Below are 20,272 nucleotides of genomic sequence, written 5' to 3'. Positions count from 1 at the left end.
GCCGCTTACCCAACTTTCCTGGGTAACTTCCAAACGTGCGCTTGGCGCGCATGCACGTGCGCTGTTGCACGATGAGAGGTGATAGATGGTGAGTTGGACTTTGGGTTTTTTTTTTTCTGGAGGCTCCCCAGACAGAAATTGTTCACAAGTTCATGTCAAATATGTCAAACGTGCGTGAAGACGCACAGACCTTTACCTGCACAGGCTGCTCTGACAGGAACCTAGCGGGGGCATAGCGGGGGCCCCTGGAACCATGAACATGATTGATAGAGCGTCGCAAGTTAAAACCTCCAGAAATTATAAATGAGAGCAAAATGGAGCTCATAACATAAACGTAGAAGACATAAAGGGTTGCAGAGAAATCATAAAATATTTGCTTATATTTAATTAAAAACTATTTACTTGTTATTAACATTGTTTAAAACTAACACCCAGCCTAACCGTGACCCACACACAGCACGACCCCAGTCTCAGAAAAGCAGGAAAAGCAGAGGTGAGCAGAGAGGCAACGTCTCCTTATCAGCATCAACGTCCATTTATTGGAACACACACAAACAGCCAAACACCATGGACACGTGTGTCATCCAAACACTCCAACTCTGACTATAGAGTCAACCCATCAGAAATACCATTCATGTTTTCAATATCTGCGAGCTGTTGGCATCTTTTTCTTTTGACAAACCACAGATCTCACTCAGCTTTCTGTGTTCATGCTCTCCCACCAGCTTACAGCCCCTCACAGAGCCAACATTACAGAAATGGCGAGCAATAATGGAGCTGTTCAGCCGTACAGACGAGCAAAACCAATTTGTCGGTCGGTTGATGCATCAGAATGGAGCAGGAAGCTTGTGGCCCCGCCCAGCGTATTTTCTATGTGACAAATAAGCTCTGCATTCAAAATTATTTCAATAAAGAAATACGCAGAGATGCAATTTTAGGTGTAATTCTATCCTCTTTCATCAGAAATAGGCAACAAAAACACATTTAAAACACAATTTTCAGTAGAGCGGGTCATTCCACTGTGCTTTCTCTGCACAATACTGTTAAAAAACAAGAGGTCATTTCTGTGAATGTAAAACAAAGAGAAGTAATATTACAGAAATATAGATGTTAGAAAAAAATCACCTCATTCATGGTTTAACCCTCAGTTGGAAACGTTTTAACCTAAACCTCTATATTTCAAGGCATTTCATTTCGTTATTATGCCACAAAGGCTTTACTTCTGCAACCGCTTCTTTTCTGTGCACAGCGATCCCAGTCTGTCCAAGCCCATCAGCTTCCTGTTTCCAGAAAGGCCAAAGCATTTGAACCTACGGCAGCGGCGCTGACAGCAGACGGCGCCTCTCCAGCAGGAGACAGGAGCTTTGACAACAGGACATCAGCAGCTGCAGCCTCAGCTTCTGCAGGACAGAACCTGCATGGAGGTCCTCTGCTGTTCCTCAGGGCCAAACCTCAGCTGCTCTCCTCTGTGCAGCAGAACAGCTTTTTCCAGCAGATGCTGCACAAAAACATTCTCCCCACCTGTTGATGGTCAGGCCAAGCCCTCATGCTGACCGAGGAGTTCGGAGACCTGCTGTGATGGAGATGATCCACAGCTGTTCCTCGTCACTCATCCTGCAGAGAGGTGAGGTCAAACAGACATCCAGACTCCTGTCCACATCCAGAAATAAAACACAAACAAGCGTCCTCGCTCAGAAATGGAGGATTTTCACGTCTCTGATGATTCTCCTGTAAAGGAAATCTGTTCTGTGGCTCCTGCTCACACTGGAGCCCCTGTTCCTGTAATCGCTCCATCGTTCCAGCAGAGCCTTAGACTCAAAGTGAACCGTGGTTTTGTGCTATCTTCATCGGACACGCATGAGCTCTGCCAGACTGCAGCCCCCACAGTGGGGGGGGGGTCTGGGCCCTGCTGATTCTCAGACCCTTTCTTTTTAATCAGCTTACAGTTTGATGAGAGGGTGCCCAGACCCCCCCCCCCCCCATTCCAAGGCACGTATCAGAGCAAATGACTGCAGAAAACATCATTTTGTTTCTTCTCTATGGTTTAGTCAGGATTAAGGACCCCTAATAGAAGCGCTCAGAGCAGAAACCTTTGGCTTTGCTGCCTCCTGCTGGTCACTCTCAGTTCCGGCGTCAACAACGCCATCTCAGTGATGTTTTGAAGGTGGATCTAATGAGCTTCTGTGTGAGGCAATCTGTCATTCATGGCTGCAGAGTTCTGTTTTAACTCCACACCTGCTGATGTGCCCCTGAGCAAGACGCAAACCCCCCCAAGCTCAGAGGCTTTCATCAGTGCAACCAATCAGATGTTCAGCCTTTCCTTAGGTAAACCAGCAAAACACTTCAGCGCCCTGAATGATTCATAAAAACGGATCAAAAGCAAAAGGGGAAGAATGAACCCTTTAAAAGGGATTGTGCAAAAATAAGAACGACCAAAGCCGAATCGTTTTGTCTAGATCACTTCAGTCAAGCTCTGAATCACTACACAGTCAGAATTATTGTATCGTCTGGATCCTTTTAGCGAAAGTCTACACAATTTACTCCCAAAATCTGGATAATCTCAGTGAAAGTCTGGATTATTTTAGTAAAGGTCTGGATTATTCCAATAAAGGTCTGGATCGTTTCAGTCTATATTATTCTTAAATCTGGACCATTGCAGCTAAAACCTGGATTATATCAATGAAGGTCTGGATTGATTCAGTCTATATTATTCTAAAATCTAGATCTGAAGTCTGGATTATTTTAGTAAAGCTCAGAATTACTCCAATCAAGGTCTGGATTGATTCAGTCAAGAGTTTTCTAAAACCTAGATTATAAATATCAGTGAAAGTTCAGATTTTTTAAAGTAAAAGTCTGGATTATTTTAGTGTAAATCTGGATTTACACGGGTCCGACGGACGGCTGGTCGTATAGCTGCAGACCCCGCCCACCCGGGACATCAACTGTTTGTACCGCTTCCCTCTGGAAAGAGATACAGGAGCATCAGAACCCAACCGAGTAAACTGAGAAACAGCTTCTTCCCTAGAGCTGTGAGATCCCCCCCCCCCCCCCCCCCGCCACACACAGTCTTAACATAGGCATCTGATCCCCTGTCACCACACAGTTGACAGTTGACTATGCTCTGGTTGCACTTTTAATCATGTATGCAATACTCATTCCATGTGTACAATGTTCATCTTTTTCTTACTGTACAGTCTTCTGTATTATTTATGTTTAATATTAATTAGAAAAGAGCTGCTGGGAAAATGTCATTGTGCACTGCATGATGACAATAAAAGATTCTGATTCTGATCATTTCAAAGTCTAGATTACTCTTAAATCTGGACTAATGCAATTGAAGCCTGAATTATATCAGTGAAAGTCTGGATTGTTTCAAAGTTTATATTAATCTGAAAACTTGATTATTGTAGCTAAAGCCTGGATTACTTGAGCAGAGGTTGTACTTCCTGCGACAAGAAGTTCAACCTGCCTCAGGAGCTGCTGACCATCTTCTACACGGCAATAATCCAGTCTGTCGTGACCGCATCCATCACGGTCTGGTTTGGTTCAGCTTCCAGACACGACAGGAACAGACTACAGAGAATCATCAGATCCGCTGAGAGGATTATTGGTTCCAGCCTTCCCTCCATTCAGGACCTGTACCGATCCAGAGCCTGGAAGCGGGCTCTGGATCGTAAAAGACCCCTCTCATCCTGGACACTGCCTTTTCAGCCTCCTCCCATCAGGACGGCGCTTTAGGACACTGCGAACCAAAACCACTCACCACAAAGACAGCTTCTTCCCCCGAGCTGTCACTCTGATGAACTCCTGACTCCGGACTGCTCAGGGACACTGTACAACCACAAACTGGAACTACTGCTGCTGCATTTTTTGGACTTTTTTAATTTAATCCATTCCTTTATTTAGTTATGTTTATTTATTCATACAGCTACCTTACATCTACCTTCTTTTTATCATTTATCTTTTTATTATTTATCCTTTCACCTTGCTAGTTTGCACGAAAGCACAAGTAACCGAAGACAAATTCCCTGTACATGCGCTCGCTTGGCAAATAAAGTGATTCTGATTCTTCAGTGACAGTCTGGATTACTTCAGTCAGCTGCTGCATGTTTTCTCAGAAGTCGTTTATTTAAAAAAAAAAGTCCTTTGTGTGTACATGCTTGTCACACAGACCTGTCAGGCAGGATCCACACAGCACAGTTCAACATAAGTCCTTTATCAGAAGGTGCAGAGCCCCCCCCTCTGCTGCTGGCTCATGTCGTGTTGTGGGGGGGGCTTTACAGAGGATCCTCTGAGCAGGGGCGTCTTTCATGGGTCTGCGGAGGAGAAGCTGGCTGAGACCTTCGTCTGCGTTTTTGATGATCTTCCAGGCGTCGTGGTGCATGAGCCCCTCCAGAGAGCAGCCGTTGATGGACAGAACCTCATCCCCCACGGAAATGAGCCCAGACTGCTCTGCAGCGCCCCCTGAGGTGGAGGAATGCAACGGTTCAGAGTCACAAAGGAATTTTGTTGGGGAGTAAATCACACACGTGTTGTAACGTCCCGGTCAACAGCTGAATGGACGAAGCTCCTCCTACTAACACGGCCGTGTGGGAGAGTTTTCCACACCAAACAGCTGAAACAACCAGTCATGTTTAGCATGTTGAAGCGTCAGCGTTCTGTAGCTTTGGGTTTGTAATGCCGTCTGTGTGTGATGACAGAGACGCTGAGGTCAGCCTTGTTTACGAGGTCAAAATAATCCCAAAAACCATATGGAAAGGAAAGCCAAGGTGGGAGAATGTTGTGAGAATGTTTGACAGCGTTTCCTCGTTTAAGCATTCAAGATTTAGACCATGTGAATGCTTGTGTGTGTAGATGTGTGCGAGTGGAATTGTATGGGAAGTGAGGGAATGAATGTGTCACTAGCTGTGTTTCCATGACACGTATGCCCAAAACGTTATCGACATTCTAGAAATGTCAAAAAACACAATTTTGCAATGACACTGTTTCCGTTAAATCCTGATTATGCAAATAAACCCAAACCAACACACACGATAAGTCACTTTGATTGACAGCAGATACATTCACATTTCTGCCACGGCACTAGCGCCCAAAGTAGATGTCGGCGTCTTATTCAGGCCGTGGAGCGGTGAGCTCCTCACACGTAGGAGGGCCTACAGATGAAGCCATGTTGGGAAATGGTGGTCGGTGATTTTCCAGAGGAGCTGTGGATCCAACAACTCCACATGACACATGACACGCCTAACAAAGGTGACCTGAGTGTGCACGTGTTAACATCTCTGTAAACATTTGTGTAACTGTGTCACTGTTTGAGTGTGAATGTTATTGTGTAACGTATTGCTTGGTGTATAAGTCATACATAGTTTGGCTGGGGGTGCAACTTATACTCAGGTGCGACTTATATGTGATTTTTAAAAATAAATTGCCACAACCACTAGAGGGCAACACAGAGATTAAGGGATTTCAAGTGATATACCGACCAAGGGAGCCGGTTTAGCTCGTGCTGGTTTGCGGCGCCTTCCGTCCGTGAAACCAGGGTTTGACTCCGGGCTGCTCCCTGTTCCTTTCTCTACCCCTGTGCCAGTTCCAAGCCCGGCTTGAGAAGGTTGCGTCAGGAAGGGCATCCGGCGTAAAACATTGCCAAATTTACCATGCGACTTGTTCGCTGTGGCGACCCCTGATGGGAGAAGCCGAAAGAGGAAGAAGTGATATACCGACGAGGCACAGGATCTCAATTAGATGCCTGGTATACATCTACTGTAGATGTCTACAGGACTTCTCTGACATCCCTATTTTGTTACTATATTAGTTGTCTACCAATGGCGTTCTGCATATAGAGGTCTCCTACACATCTATCTGAAGACCTCTAATCTTGGGATGGCAGTTAGTTTCAGAAAACTTTCGGTAGACATCTAATAGAGTAACAAAATAGAGTTGTCTAAGATGTCCAGTAGACCTCTACAATAGATGTCTATTAGTTATCTAATAGACGTCTAGTCTAAAGATATCAAATGATTAGATGTCTACAGATAGATGTTTAGGAGACCTCTATATGCAGATTTCATGTAGAACACTAAACACTATTGGTACACAACTAGAGTAACAAAATAGAGATGTTCTGTAGACATCTACAGTAGATGTATATCAGGTCTCTAATAGAGATCCTGTGCCTGGTGGGTATATCACTTGAAATCCCTAAATCTGTCAAATTTAGGGATTTCATATATTTTGTAACTCTATTTTGTTACTCTAATCTAATAGAGTAACAAAATAGAGTTGCCTAAGACGTCCAGTAGACATCTACAATAAATGCCTGTTAGAAAACTCATAGACATCCAGTGTCCGGTGGGCAGAAACTACCCAAATGGCTTGTTTACAACGCGCAAGGCTTGATGGCACAACAACGCAATTAACTGTAGGAAAGTTGTTTGCTAGAGATCTAAACCCCAATATGCAATAGACCTCTATGAATAAATGTCTATCAGATGCATAATGCATATCTACAGCTGTAAGCTTTGAATTAGTCATGGTTTAGATATCTAATAGATGTGTCCATGCCCAGTGGGTAAAGAGTTAATCTAGTTTTATCTGAATAACTGTTCATATGTTGCACTTATACACTAGATTCCTGTTTCCAAGCGTCAATGGTTTACTGCATATACTCAGTCTATTAATGCTATTTATTTCATTAATATCTTTTTTCCCCCTGAAATTTCTCCCAAAAGTACAGTGTGATTTTTCTTATTTATGCATTTGGACTTATAGTCTGAAAAAGACGGTATGTGTGAGGTTCTGATGTGTAAATGTTTGAGAGTGTTTAAAGTTCAGCCTGAACTCAACAGACCGGCGGTCACCTGGAAAGATGCGTTTGATGGTGAGGGGCCTGTCCCCCTGGCAGGAAGACTTGCCCCCCTCCAGACTGAAGCCCAGGCCGGCACTGCTCTTCTGAAGCTCCACGGTAAACGCACCGTCGGCTCCTGTGAGACAAAAGGCTTAATGTCAGCTCGCTGGACTGAACAGGACTAACGAGACGCAGGAATAAAAAACACAAAATAAGATATCATCTAAGTGGAAAAATGGCAAAAAGCTGTGGTTATGATTAAGTCATAACTTTTTGGTGTAGGTGTACACCGACAGGCCTTCATTTGCCCATCTGTGATTGTCATTCTGTCATTCTAGTGTAACTCTACTGATATTATAGTCTCATTCTACTGTCAATTGGAAGAAGATCTCCCAAATGAGACTGGTTGTAATTTTCTAAATTTTTATGCACAACCCGGGTTAGACTTAAGCAGCAGCACACTTACGGTCCGGCCAGATCACGGTGTGGCGAGCCGGCTCCACGTTGTTCCTCCAAATAACGACCACAGCTTGGCTGGACGGTTTGGCTTGATGAAGGCACGACACCGCCTCCCGATGGGTTTTCCCCTCCAGACTTGTTCCATTGATGGACAATACGCTGTCGCCTCTTTGGATCGAGCCCTCCAGGCTGGCTGCCCCCTTGGAGAAGACCCTGTGAACCTGGACACACAGCACATCTAAAGGCCGCGTCACACTGCCGCTACCTACATTTTTGCCCAGAGGAAAATTGAACACGTGAACATACGGGGAATAAAATGAGAAAAGTTGAGGTCTTTACATGAACCGTTCACAGATCTATCATAAATGAACCGCGTCAAAACCACGGAAGAAGTTTGAATAAAACATGCAGAGAACACATAAATCCGCGCTTTGTTGAATTTCTTTACTTTGACATTCAGAGCATTGAACAGAAATCACATCTCGCCAGCACCATGGTCAGCCCCCGCCGTGGGCCCTCGCCATGCTGTGTTTTAAGTCAACAGTCAGATTCTCCTGGTCCGCACCAGTTCTAAGTCGGCCGCTGAGATCGGGGACCTCCAGCAGGAGCATCAGCCGGGGAGATCAGTGAGAAGGGCCAAGCAAGCGTCCACAGTCGCATCGGCGCCCGCTGTACTCGGCCACCTCCCTTGCGGCGTTGGAGACCCCATGAGAGACCCCCACTCGGTATAGACTGCTGGAGGGGTGAAAGTTCGGACGATTTATATACCTGTCACACAAAATGCCAATCGTGCAAGAACCGTGTGTGATTATTGCTCTGTTTCTATGCAATTTGTTAGTGTTTTGAATGTCAATTACGCATTTTAACCGTGATATGTGCACCACCGTATGCATGATGTAAAGGTTACCCATCAATGGTACATGACTGAAAAGTCCGTTACATTTCCGTGGATCGGTCATGCAAAGACACAAATTAGCATCTCGCAAAATCAAGCACAATTGTGTGAGATTTACATAATAATTGTGCATAAACTACGTAAAACAGGGATAATCGGCGTAATTGTCATCCGACCACAAATTTTGAACAGCTCAAAACTAAAGTCACGTGATCGGCTGAAACCCTCGACGGACATCTGCACACATCGACCAATGATCGCAAGAAACACTTGAGAATTATGTATATCACAGACGTATGATGAAAGACCGAAATTACACACGTGGACAATGCACAGATTGTACATAAAGCCTGTGTGACACGGCCTTTACATTCTGTAGAAGCATCATCTCCACATTTTCAGCTTTTTCTTGTCTCTTTTTAAAGCCAGAAATGTTAAGGTGCATTTCTCAGCTTTCGGTTTGAATGTTCTGGAACATCAACCACAGTTTTTACTCACAATGACTTTCTTTTGCTCCAGGTCGGCGCCACCGGCAATACTGAACCCGAGTCCGGAGCCTTCGCCTTTGTTGAGGACGACAAGCAGCGAGCCGCGGTCAGCCTGCAGAGTTTAGCGACCACAGTGGGAAGAAAAGTCAAGGCAGCGTGACGGAGACCATGTGTCCATGGAAATGCTTTGTAACATCCAATTCTCTGCTTGCAGCCAAAAATAATCCTGTAAATGTTTCAGCACATTTAAAAACGATTGTTGTACTTCTGAACAATTCAGATGAAGTTTATTACAGAAAAAACTCTGAATAATAATTTGAAGAAAAAGACAAAATAAAATGGAAAGACACGTCTCTGATTCCATCATCACTGCCAAATGTCACCCGATGGTGGCGCCACTAACAAAGATGAAAAATCCATTTTGACCCGATTTCTGTGTTTTAAATGTCACTTCAGATGATCATGAACCGGGCAGAACCTCAGACCTTTACCTGGGCTAGGCTCTGGTGCAGCGGGCTCGCCACCGAGGATCCGCTGGAGGGCGAGGACAGCAGCGCCCGCAGCTTCTGCTGCTTCACAGAGGAGGCTGCCAGCTCGTCCAGCCTGCAGGTGACAGACAGACCTGCACAGGTGAGTCAAGAAACGTGATCTTTTTGATCCTCGCTCTGAAGCTTCACTGGATAAACCTCCGATTGAGGGGGAGTTCAGCACAGCGCCTCCTAGTGGCCGTCGGGGGTTATGCTTCTCATGCATTCTCTGGTTCTGACTGAACCCCGATGACAGAGAACTTCTCTAATTTTACATCTAAGCCTAATCTGATTACAGTTGAAAAGCTGCAGATTAGGATGCAGTGGCCCCCACCTGATGGACCATCCAGGGTCTTTGCTGTTTGTGGTCTCTGGGGGGGCGTGCACGGGGGATCCAGGGTCTGCATGGATGATCCGGATCACCTTGGTCAGACTCACAGATGGAGGGGGGCGCTCAGTCCCTCCGGCTTTGGCGGGAATCACAGCAGCGTCACCCCCCCTGGAGGTCACTGTGCACAGCTGGTCCAGCTCAGGCATGCTCAGGGCTTGGAGCTGCCGCAGCCTGCCAGGGGGGGGTCTGCCGTGTCTGCGCCGCAGAAATGCTTGGGTGTGCGCTGTGGGTCCATCCGGAGAGCCGTTATTAGCAATGTGAGCGTGGTTAGGGAGGGGGGAGCAGGTCTGGGGAGCGAGCACACCCCCCTCTTGAGATCTGGTGCTGTTGGGACCCCCGCAGGCAGATTCCTTGTGGTGAAGCGAGGGGAACGTCAGGGCGAAGCTTCTGCTCACAGGTCTGTCCAGACTAGCCAGGCTTTCAAACGACTTGATTCGGTGGCGGACCGAGAAGGGGCGGCAGTCTGAGAGGACATTTGTGGGGGGGCCGTGACACTCCCAGCTCCTCGTGGACTTCAAGCCCCCCCCTGTCCCTACAGCAGCACTTATCACGGAGCCGCTCTTTGCTCCCGTTTGCTCGGCTGCAGAAGAAACGCCCCCCGCCTTACCTTCTGCTGCAGAGGAGCCGGGGGAGATCAGCTCGGACACTCTGGTGTCTTCAGGCGGAGCCGCTCCGGTTCTGGTTCCTGACAAATGTCCAGGTTCCGATTTCTGGGAGGCCGATGGAGGAGGTGTTGCAGACCGAGAGGCATTTTCCTTCTCAAAATGTGAGGCCCGTGGGGAGGGCCCCGGAGGCCCTTGTTCAGAGCCGTTCATGTTCTCGTTCATGTTGGAATCCTGACAGGAGTTCAGGAAACTGGACTCCAGCGTCACCGGCTGAAACCAACGCTTCATCCGAGCCGTGGAGTGTGAAAAGGCTCCAGCGTCATTTCTGAATCCTGCATGCATGTCAGCATGGCCCCCATTGTGCACGTCATTATGGGCATCAGCGTGACAGTCATTGTGCACAACAGCGTGCACGTCTGCAGAAACCCCCTGACTGACGCTGTCCGTCGGGGGGCGGCAGATGTTTCCATGGATGGGCTCTGGACTCTCCTCAGTTCTGGTTCCGTTCCTGGGACTCTCCTGGTCTGGGACCGTCATGCTGGAGGCTGGGCGGGGTGGGGCTGCGGGGGGCTGCTGACAGAAGTTCGTTACAGAATTGTCTGTGCTCATCTGAGAAGCAGCAGAAGAAACCTGGGGGGTGTGGGGAAGTGAAGACGGCCCTCCCCTCACAGACGGATGAAGAGCACAGGAACCGAACTCCTCATCCTCCCGACTAGAGGCAGAATTCTGAAAGACGCTCGTTTCTCCCATCGCCCGGCTGAGGTCAGTGCTCAAGTCCTCATCAGGTAGTCCAGCACCAGAACTCGTGGACTGACTCTGGATCTGGCCTGCAGCCTCAGAGAGAGCCACAGTTGACGGGTCCAGACGGCAGGACGCAGGGTCAGGGGGGCACGCCGGTAAAGGTGACTCCACATTCAAACCAACATCGTCATCTGTTTGCGGGTGGACGGTTTCACAGTCAAAGTTTGATGGTTGGTTGTCATGGAGATCCTCCAAATCTGAACTTCGTCCTTCAGGGATTGACTTCAGGACAGCCCCCTCCAGGTTTGGTCCACCCCTGCTGCCCGAGACTGTCCTCGGGGATGACCGGTCTTGAGGGTCCATCTTTGGAGCGGACTGTTCCTCTACAGCTGTGGGAGAAAAGAGAAGAGGCCAAGGAGGTTGATGAAGGCGAGTGAAGGACGGCACTAAAGCTACCCCTAAGATCATACTGCTGCTCAGCCTGGGCTTTAAAGTCCCACTCCAAAGCATTCCCAGGGGTCTTTAATGACCATGATGATGTCGTTTTTAGCTCAAATCTAAAAGCCTGTGTCGTTTTTTAGGACATAGTTTCTGCAGAGCGGCAGGAGTTCTTCAGAAATTCACCTCTGAGTTGTGGGCGGGAACTGTTGGGGCGGAGCAACCCCGCCCCTTCTTTCCTGTCACCCATAACTGAGAGATCTCTGTTTACACTCTCTTCTTGAATAAAGAATATAAAACTGTTCAAAACACCTTTTTTTTAGCGGAATGGGTCTTTAACTGAAGGTACCTAAACAAAACACGCAGGAGAAATTCTACAATCTAAACATGACTATGCCTTTCTGGGGAACTAAAACCACTGAGAGAGGTCAACCAATCCCAGCGGGCCCCTCGTTTGTGTCAGGGGTCATCTGAGGACGTCAGGGTCGTCGGAGACATTCAGACATGTTGGGGAATCTGAAGGTGTTCAGTCTGAGCGACAGGGAGAACGCTACGACTACCAGGAGAGACTGACGAATAATCACCATGGAGAGGAAGCCAGCCGCCTGCAGGTTACTGTGGGGGGGCGGGCGGGGGCGGGCTGAGCCTGCATCTGAGCCCAGCATGAAGGGAGCAGACGGGGGGGGGTTAAACAGCTGGTGGTTTATGTCTCACGATGAAGCATGAAATCAAACACAGCTGACATCACAACTACACAAAGTTTGCTGAAGCAAAACCGTTCAGAGTCAAAGTTTCTCCAGAACCAGAACCTTGGGTCAGAACAGAAACCTCAGAGACATTCTGACTGAAACATCTTCTATCATGGGGGGGCGCGGGTCTCACCTGCGGCTCGCCTGACCTCCAGCTCCAGAGTCAGAGGAAGGGTGTGCATGAGCTCACAGACCTCCTGGTAGCTGCAGGAGTGGACCCAGGTGTCCCCCACCCTCAGCACCTGATCTCCGGCACGGAGCCTCCCTGCAGACTCCTGGAAAAACACAAAGGCGGGGCTCAGCATGTGGATGTGCCCCCCCACACAACGCGGGGCAAAGGTCTTAAAGCGCACCCATGCTGCTGCACTGCCAGGCTTTATTCCTGCCACCGTGACGATCAGGGGGGACGATGTGATCTCCAGGTCTAAGCCGAAGGACTCTTCCTCACTTCTCCTCAGAGTCACACGTTCCGACGGCTGCTCCTCCTCGGCTCTCCCGTCTGCAGCTCCCGGTACGGACCTGAGGAGCACCTGGAAGGGGCCTACAGCCGGCTGATCACATGCAGGCATGAACGGCCCTGGGGAGGCAGCACCCGCTGCCTTCTCCTCATCCTCACTTAGCTCTTCGTCCAAGCACAGAACCCGGAGCTGGCGCAGGAGTGGGCTTCTCGCCGAGGCGGGGCTGGAGGAGGGCAGAGTTCGGATCAGGGGCTCTCTGTGATGGTTGGGGCAGGGAGGGGGGTCCTCTGCTGCTGACAGGGAGCGGCTGATTGCTGCAGGCAGACACGCAGAGGTCACCAGCAGGTCACGGACACTTTCCTGCATCAACGTCCTAATGTTACCATGAGGGGAGTCCCCATCGGCACAGGGGGAGGCGCTCCGCCGGTGCAACACCTCCTCACTGTTGGAGCTCCTCAGGATGAACTCAGAGTGGAAGGAGGAGTCCTGGGACAGAAACTGGGACAGCTCCACCTCCGAACTGAGCGATCCCTACAAACGACACGAGTGAGGGGCCAGTTCAGACGGATGAACTCTGGACAAGTCCACTACTGCCAGCAAGAAGAACCAAACCCTGCCGAACCAATCCAGTGGTTCTGGCTCAAGTTTTACCTGGTTTGAATCAGTGCTTTAAACCCGAGTAGGCAATCTATGGCCCGGGTGGCATAGGCAGCCAATTGAACTTTTGAATCTGACCCACCAAACTGAAATATATTGTAGTGATAATCCTTACAAATGGTTTATTGTCCCTGAAATTCTGGTGTGTCACCATTGATAAAAGGATAAAACATTTAGTACATATAAAAGCCACACTTGTCTATAAGCCGCATGTGCCCACATTGAAACATGTGTTGTAGAATGAGGATGTGCTGAAACCTTGCGCTGCGTGTGTAAGAAAGAGGAGGGAGCGGGTGCAGCGGAGGGAGGGGAGAGCGGGTGCAGCGCAAAGGGAGGCTCTCACTCACTGTTGCTCTGCTCCGGCCCCTTCCTCCTACATACACAGCTCGCCGACACACACACACATAGTTATTCTACAACACTTATAGTTAGTTCATTAGTTAGATAGGTAGTAGTTAGTTATTACTGTTATTTGTTAATAAAGAATACTGCGTTGTAATTATTACTTGTACCGGTATTCATTTGCGGGATTTTGTGTGTGTGTGTGTGTGTGTGTGTGTGTGGGGTTAAACCGTGACACCACAACTCGTGCTGCTTCATCACAGCGGTGATCAAAAATCCCACACCGTCACAGCTCTATTCCAAACAGTGCATGTGACGCGGCAGTAATATGGTAGTAACAGGGCTGGTTAAAAAAACATGAACGTAAAGGTCAATGAGAGCTTTCTTCATCTTCCTCATGTGCACTGAAACCATGGAAGTCTTCCTCCTCAGTGTTGGATTGGACTAGCGTCAGATATTCTTCAACATTTTCTCTCAGTTTCTCCTTCGTTATCGCTGTCAGAGTCACCCTGAGGTAAATTCTCTCCTGAGCTTGCGCTGTCCTCTCCGTCACGCAGCAGACCGGCTTTTCCAAACCCGTTGGTGATGGTGGATTTTTTCACACTGCTTTTAACCTGAAAGCTGTCATCTGCATTTCTTCCTGCATTTCCCATGATGAGGGTCTGTTCCTGCTATTCATTCACAAAGCAGGAATTTACATTAAACTTGCATCTTCCTCGACACATTTACCGTATTCCCCCTGTCTCACTCTTACCCTTTCTGCTCGAGCGCCCCTAGCGGTTGTTAGAAAAAATGAAATCAAAAAAGAAAAAAATGCATGAATTAGCCGCATCATTGAAAATGCCGCAGGGTTGAAGGCGTGTGACAAAAGTAGCAGCTTATAATCCGGAAATTACGGTATGTTTTCTGAGTTGGACAGTCATTTTTCATATCATTCATTCAACACCACATGAACGCAGCATTTCTCTAAGTTTGCGTTTTTCCCTCAGGGACACCCATCTGCGTCTGAACAATTTATGCCAAAAAACTGTATTTAAATGTATTTTTGGCATAAATTGTCAACAATTTTATCTTCAGAAGACAGAGGCAAAACGCTCATATTATCAGGTTTTAACTCTGTGAAATCCATGACGTTATATCCGCCATTTAAAAAAAAAGAAAAGTAGTGAGCATGGCGTCTGATTTGCTTTTAAAATTCAGGGCACTACATAGTTTTTCAGTTGTTAGTGGTTAGGACGGGCACAGCATTAGACAGCGGAAAGCCAGAGAACTGTTGCTAATTGACGCTCCGGTTCCAAACCAGCATCGGAAACAAAGTTATAGGTAAAAGAGTTTTAGGAGAGACCCTTCATGCAGGAGGAACAGTGGTCGGGGTCTGTGAAGTCTGAGATACAGCTTCTGGTATTTCACACTGAAACAAGGTGCCTCAGACAGACACGTCTTTTTGGCATTTTATTCTTTCATAAATGAAAAAACAAATTAAAAGATGGTGTTATCTTAAGGCTAATTTCAAATCCTTCAGATGTTTTTAATTGCACACGATTGCACAGTAAAAACAAAATGCCTAAAAATCCCATCTTTGTTTCTAAATCTTGACTATGAGAGCATCATTACAGATGAACAAGTACGCACCCTGCTGGCAGGCTCCAGGAACCTCTTCATGGTCCAGCTGAGAAGCGGGGATGTTTCTCCTTGCTGGTCCCTTCCAGTCGGGTGGGGGCTTGTCCGGGATGCACCTTGAGATAGCAAGGCAGTTAACGTTTAAGCAAGATCAAATACTCCTACTCCATGGCGGTAATTGTAATTAATTAAATGCATTAATGACCTCTACGAAAAAAAGAAAAGGAAAGAAACCATCAGACCTGGGGAGGACAGTCGGCCTCGATTCAGTTTGTCCTTGGATGTGGATCTGGAGATGGTCTGATCCATCTCTTGTTCGGATATCTAAAATGTTGACGCAGTCATGAGTAGAGCACTAGAGCAAAGACCCGCCCTGCGACAGAATGCTTCATCTTTCCCGTCAGCGGGGGGCGCTGCTCTCACCTTGGGGTCAGGGTGTCTGCTGATGATGAGACTGACGGGTCCCGGGCCGCACTCGCTGAGGATGGCGTAGGCCTCGCTGAGAGCAGCATGACGGAGGCTGACAGAGTCCACTTCCAGGATCTGGTCACCACGGCTGCGCAGACAGGGTGGGGGTGGGGTCAGATCAAAGATCACCTGTGAACGGATCCAGCTGATACGGTTCTTTACCTGAGCCTGCCGTCCATCCGAGCCACTGATCCCAGAGCCAGACTGTGGATGTAGATCCCAGAGGGGGCGTTCTCCGGGCTCAGACAGCAGACCCCGACCCCCAGGCCGACGCCGGGCTCTGAAGCAGCAGATCCCTCAGTCAGCATGGCGTGTTCTCCTCTGGTGAGGAGGCCGCCCTGAGCCAGCTCACCTTTATCCAGGGTCACCTCCATGATGATGCAGTCCTTTGGACCCAGACCCGGTCCAGGAACCTGGCCCAGACCACGACTCCTAAAGACGTCACAATCTGCTGGGCTTGAGGGAGGGGGCACGCCTGCGTTGGCATTAGAGTTGGGGGAGCCAGAGCGGCTCGGGAGGGTGGGGGTGGGACATGGCGTGAGGCTGGGACTGCGCAAGCGAGTCCTGATGGTGAGGGTCACCACCCCTTTTTTGAGTTGCTGACGGAGGAAGAAGAAATGAAAATGACGAATACGGAGTCAGGCTTGTTAGAAAATGTGGTCAACACTGACGCGTTTTGACATCTTTAATGTCTGACTGAGGGACGGGGTCCACCTTGAAGGTGTGGATGGCCTGCTGGTGGGTCAGTCCCTGCAGAGACTCTCCGTTCACCTCCAGGATCTCATCCCCTACAAAGACAAAACCATTGTTGGTCCTCCCCGTTTACAGGCTCTTTGGCGTCCAGCCCCCCCCCCCCGAGACACAGAAACCCCACACCTGGCTAAGGTGAAAGACTGTCTGACTCAGACACACGCTGAGCATGCTGGGATCATTTCACTGAGATGAGAGGACTTGTTAGAAAAGACACTCGGTACAAACGATTTCCAGTTGTTCTGTTAGGAAGTATTATTATCGTCTTACAAGAAAAATATTCACCAAACTTAATTTCTATTTTAAAACAAGTATTTTGATATTATTGACATGTTCCCATAAATGGTCTTTGTGTTTCTAATAAGTCATTTGAACTAGAAATTGGACAAATTGACTTTGTATGATCTCAATTTTCTGCAGTTCAGGACTATGAAAACTGCAAAAACTGAATGTTAAGGAAGTAAAAAGACCCTGGTATTTAGGAAATAGTGTTTTATTTTCTGTCACAATTCTTATCTAGAAAGATTAGTATTGGATCAAATTAGGATAAAGTGAAGGAAAAACTGAAACATTTGAAAACTTCAAAAGTTAACTTGAAGGGAAATAAAATTGTAGATTAGAAATAAAGTTACACTTGATAGAAATATTTAAAAAAGTAATTAAACCTTAGATCAAACAAAAAATGTTTATGTATTTTCAACTTTTTCTCGCATTTCTCCCTCTTTGTTTTCAGTTCTCAGTTTTAATTCCGTTTTCGCTGCAGCAATGATCCTGTTATTTACGTGGGGGCGGAGCTTTGAGCTGATTGGCTACCAGGACATGATTTCCTATCTGGTGACAGAGGAGACTCCGCCCCACTACACGATTTCTACACATTTCTCAGACAGATTTGAACATCGTCACACTTTTCTTTCTTGTTTAAACTCTGAAAGTGAATAGAAAAATAAGTCCAGCATTAGCATGAAAACAGGAATAACAAAAATCGTTTCCTGAATTAAAAACTGTACACGGCGGCCTTAATTTCATCAGCCCAGGAAACTATTTATTTAGTATCATCAGATCCAAATTTGCAAAATAATCTTAGCTTGATAAGTGTGACTAGAATTTTTTTCTAAAAATAATAATTTTACTCTTCTGCCACCAATCTGCGACCAAGGTGGTAAACATTTTGGACTTCTTTTGGACGGGGGGGGGGACTCACCCTCCTGCAGCCGGCCGTCCGCTGCTGCTGCACCGTTAGAGAAGATGGTTTTTACAAATATTCCCATTTGTCCTCGAGCGGAGTCCTGCCCCCCCACAATGCTGAATCCGAGACCCTGCAGACGCCACAGTCAGTATAGATTTAAACTTCATAAACCCCCCCCCCCCACACACACACACACATCTATACATCCAGCCCCCCAGGTCTGTTATCTACTAGCTAAGAACTTCTCCGGTCTGCAGATCTTTTTACTGTTTTCCTGTCAGAACCATTTTAAACAGAAAGTTTGTTTTACAGAAAATTAGAACGAAAGCTCATTATGTTCAGCTTTTTTCAGACAGAAAAAGAAGAAAACCTTTTCATTTAAAATCCAAAAAGAAAAAAATGTTTGTTTGTTTGGTTTTTTTGAGAATGTGAGCTGAAAATATTTATACACTCTGTTCCCAAAAGTATTCAGTCACACATCCAAACGATCAGAATCAGGTGTCCTAATCACTTCACCTGGCTACAGGTGTATAAAATCCAGCTCTCCGCCACAAACATTTGTGAAAGAATGGGAATGAATGGGAAAGAATGGGTTTTCAGGAGCTCAGTGAATTCCAGCGTGGAACAGTCACAGGACGCCACCTGTGCAACAAATCCAGTCCTGAATATTCCAGTCAACTGTCAGCTCTAAGAGGTCGCCGACTTTCTGTACAGTCAATTGCTGCAGAGCTCCAAATGTCATGTGACCTTCAGATTAGTCCAAGTACAGAACATAGAGCTTCATGGAATGGCTTTCCATGGCCGAGCAGCTGCATCCAAGACACACATCACCAAGTGCAATGCAAAGCGTCGGATGCAGCCGTGTAAAGCACTGGACCGCCACTGGACTCTAGAGCAGTGGAGACGCCTTCTCTGAAGTGATGAATCACACTTTTCCATCAGGAAATCTGATGGATGAGTCTATGTTTGGAGGTTGCAAGAGAACAGTACATTTGGGACGGCATTGTGCAGAGTGTGAAAATTGGTAGAGGAGGAATCATGGTGTGGGTCTGTTTTTCAGGACTTGGCCCCTTATTTCCAGTGAAAGGAACTCTGAATGCTTCAGGGCACCAAAACATTTTGGAAAATCCATGCTCCCAAGCGGCCCCTTCCTCTTCCAACGTGACTGAGCACCAGAGCACAAAGTCAAAGTCCATGAAGACATGAATGACAGAGTCTGGTGTGGATGGACTGGACTGGCCTGCTCAGAGTCCTGACCTGAACCCCATAGAACACCTTTGGGATGAATTAGAGCGCAGACTGAGACCCAGGCCTTCTCCACCAACATCAGTGTGAGACATCATTGATGCACTTTTGGAAGAATGGTCCAAAATTCCTAAAAACACTCCTGAACCTTGTGGACAGCCTTCCCAGAAGAGTTGAAGCTGTAACAGCTGCACAACTCCATCATATTGAAGTCTATGGGTTTGGAATGGGACGACACTTCAGTTTATATGTGAGTCAAGGCAGATGAGCCAATACTTTTGGGAATATAGTGTATACATTTCCTCTGTTTATGTTATATCCATGTTAGATGAGGTTGCTAACAACACGTTTTTTTACTTTTTAAATTCCAATCTTTCAGGATTTGACGCCGTTTTCCAGGTCTAACTTGCATGTATTAAGAAATGACGAAAAAATGTAAATTTAGTTCTGCTGGTGTTTTTAGTTTTAACCTGAGGTCAAATATAATGTACCTTTTTATTTTTAAATATCATGTTGACAAAACAAAAAACAGTGATTTTTTTTTTAAAGTATTGAGTAAATAAATAAATCTTGAGCCGATTGAGGTCCTGTGACAAAGATAAAGTGATTGAGATCATGACAAAGTGCATCTTTGACAGAAATAACCGTTTTGTTTTTTGCTCTGAACCCTCCAGAGTACAGGATGGAGACGGAAACCGTACGAGGATCAAACCTCCCTGTCCGAGCTTTGTTGGTGCACGTGAGTCGGGAGAGCGCCCACCTTTCCTCGGCCTTTCATCAGCACGATGGTGGAAATAATGGACGGCTGAGCTAGTCGCCATGGAGACTCCACTTGAACGGTGCTCAGGGAGCGTGCTGCTTTCTTAATGAGCGGATAATCCTGAGAGGGGATGAAGAAGAAAGACCAGAACTTTCTGATTCATATTTACAGCGCTTACACAGCTTTCTTTGTTCTGAAGAGACACTTGTGCTTTCAGGAACACATCTGTGCTCCTCCGCTGGAGAGAGGAGCATAAAGGAGAGCTGAGGGCTTTAAGGAAGCCCACGTTCACCTGCCTCGTCCTCAAGCGAGCGTCTGCGCAACTTTCAGACCCATGATGAAGGCCAGCTCTAGAGAATCAAGCTGAGTTTAAACTGAATCACCTGAGAGTCCATCCTTCTGCAGCAGGTTTATGTTCTGCTGCAGATCAAAGACGTTTTACAGCTTCATGGTTTGGATCACTTCAGACAGAAACAGAGAATGTCTGCCAGCACCGATACAAATGAGAAAAACCCTCAAGCTGCTTCTCTGACTTCAGTTTCTTCAGAGGAGATGAAGACATCCAGGAGCATCTTTGGACTTTTCCGGACATCGGAATCTGAACTCTATTCCAGATTAATGACTAAGATGGGAGGCTTTTTAATCCCTCATG

At 47.1% G+C, this 20,272-nt stretch overlaps 1 protein-coding gene across 2 annotated transcripts in view; it reads right to left on the bottom strand.

Annotated features, from left to right (window-relative positions):
* Window positions 1–4,103: 4,103 nt before the first annotated feature.
* Window positions 4,104–20,272, bottom strand: part of pdzd2 (PDZ domain containing 2) — a 44,607-nt gene continuing 28,438 nt past the window's right edge. Inside the window, exons 10-26 of one of the 2 annotated variants that reach the window (XM_011479699.3) lie at window positions 19,621–19,740; window positions 17,631–17,745; window positions 16,394–16,467; window positions 16,032–16,278; window positions 15,842–15,959; window positions 15,635–15,767; window positions 15,454–15,535; window positions 15,224–15,327; window positions 12,976–13,123; window positions 12,488–12,906; window positions 12,268–12,409; window positions 9,545–11,336; window positions 9,175–9,286; window positions 8,694–8,795; window positions 7,308–7,521; window positions 6,855–6,977; window positions 4,104–4,464 (exon numbers count right to left, since the gene is read on the bottom strand). In XM_011479699.3, coding sequence (XP_011478001.1) covers window positions 4,202–4,464; window positions 6,855–6,977; window positions 7,308–7,521; window positions 8,694–8,795; window positions 9,175–9,286; window positions 9,545–11,336; window positions 12,268–12,409; window positions 12,488–12,906; window positions 12,976–13,123; window positions 15,224–15,327; window positions 15,454–15,535; window positions 15,635–15,767; window positions 15,842–15,959; window positions 16,032–16,278; window positions 16,394–16,467; window positions 17,631–17,745; window positions 19,621–19,740 — 4,308 coding nt within the window. In that variant the 3' untranslated portion in view covers window positions 4,104–4,201. Of the gene's footprint in view, window positions 4,465–6,854; window positions 6,978–7,307; window positions 7,522–8,693; window positions 8,796–9,174; window positions 9,287–9,544; window positions 11,337–12,267; window positions 12,410–12,487; window positions 12,907–12,975; window positions 13,124–15,223; window positions 15,328–15,453; window positions 15,536–15,634; window positions 15,768–15,841; window positions 15,960–16,031; window positions 16,279–16,393; window positions 16,468–17,630; window positions 17,746–19,620; window positions 19,741–20,272 lie in introns of those variants that run through there. The other variant, XR_002290919.2, reaches the window with a different exon arrangement.

The sequence above is a fragment of the Oryzias latipes genome, chromosome 9 (assembly GCF_002234675.1).
Source record: "Oryzias latipes chromosome 9, ASM223467v1".
Lineage (NCBI taxonomy): Eukaryota > Metazoa > Chordata > Actinopteri > Beloniformes > Adrianichthyidae > Oryzias > Oryzias latipes.
This window is presented reverse-complemented; position numbering and strand designations above follow the sequence as displayed.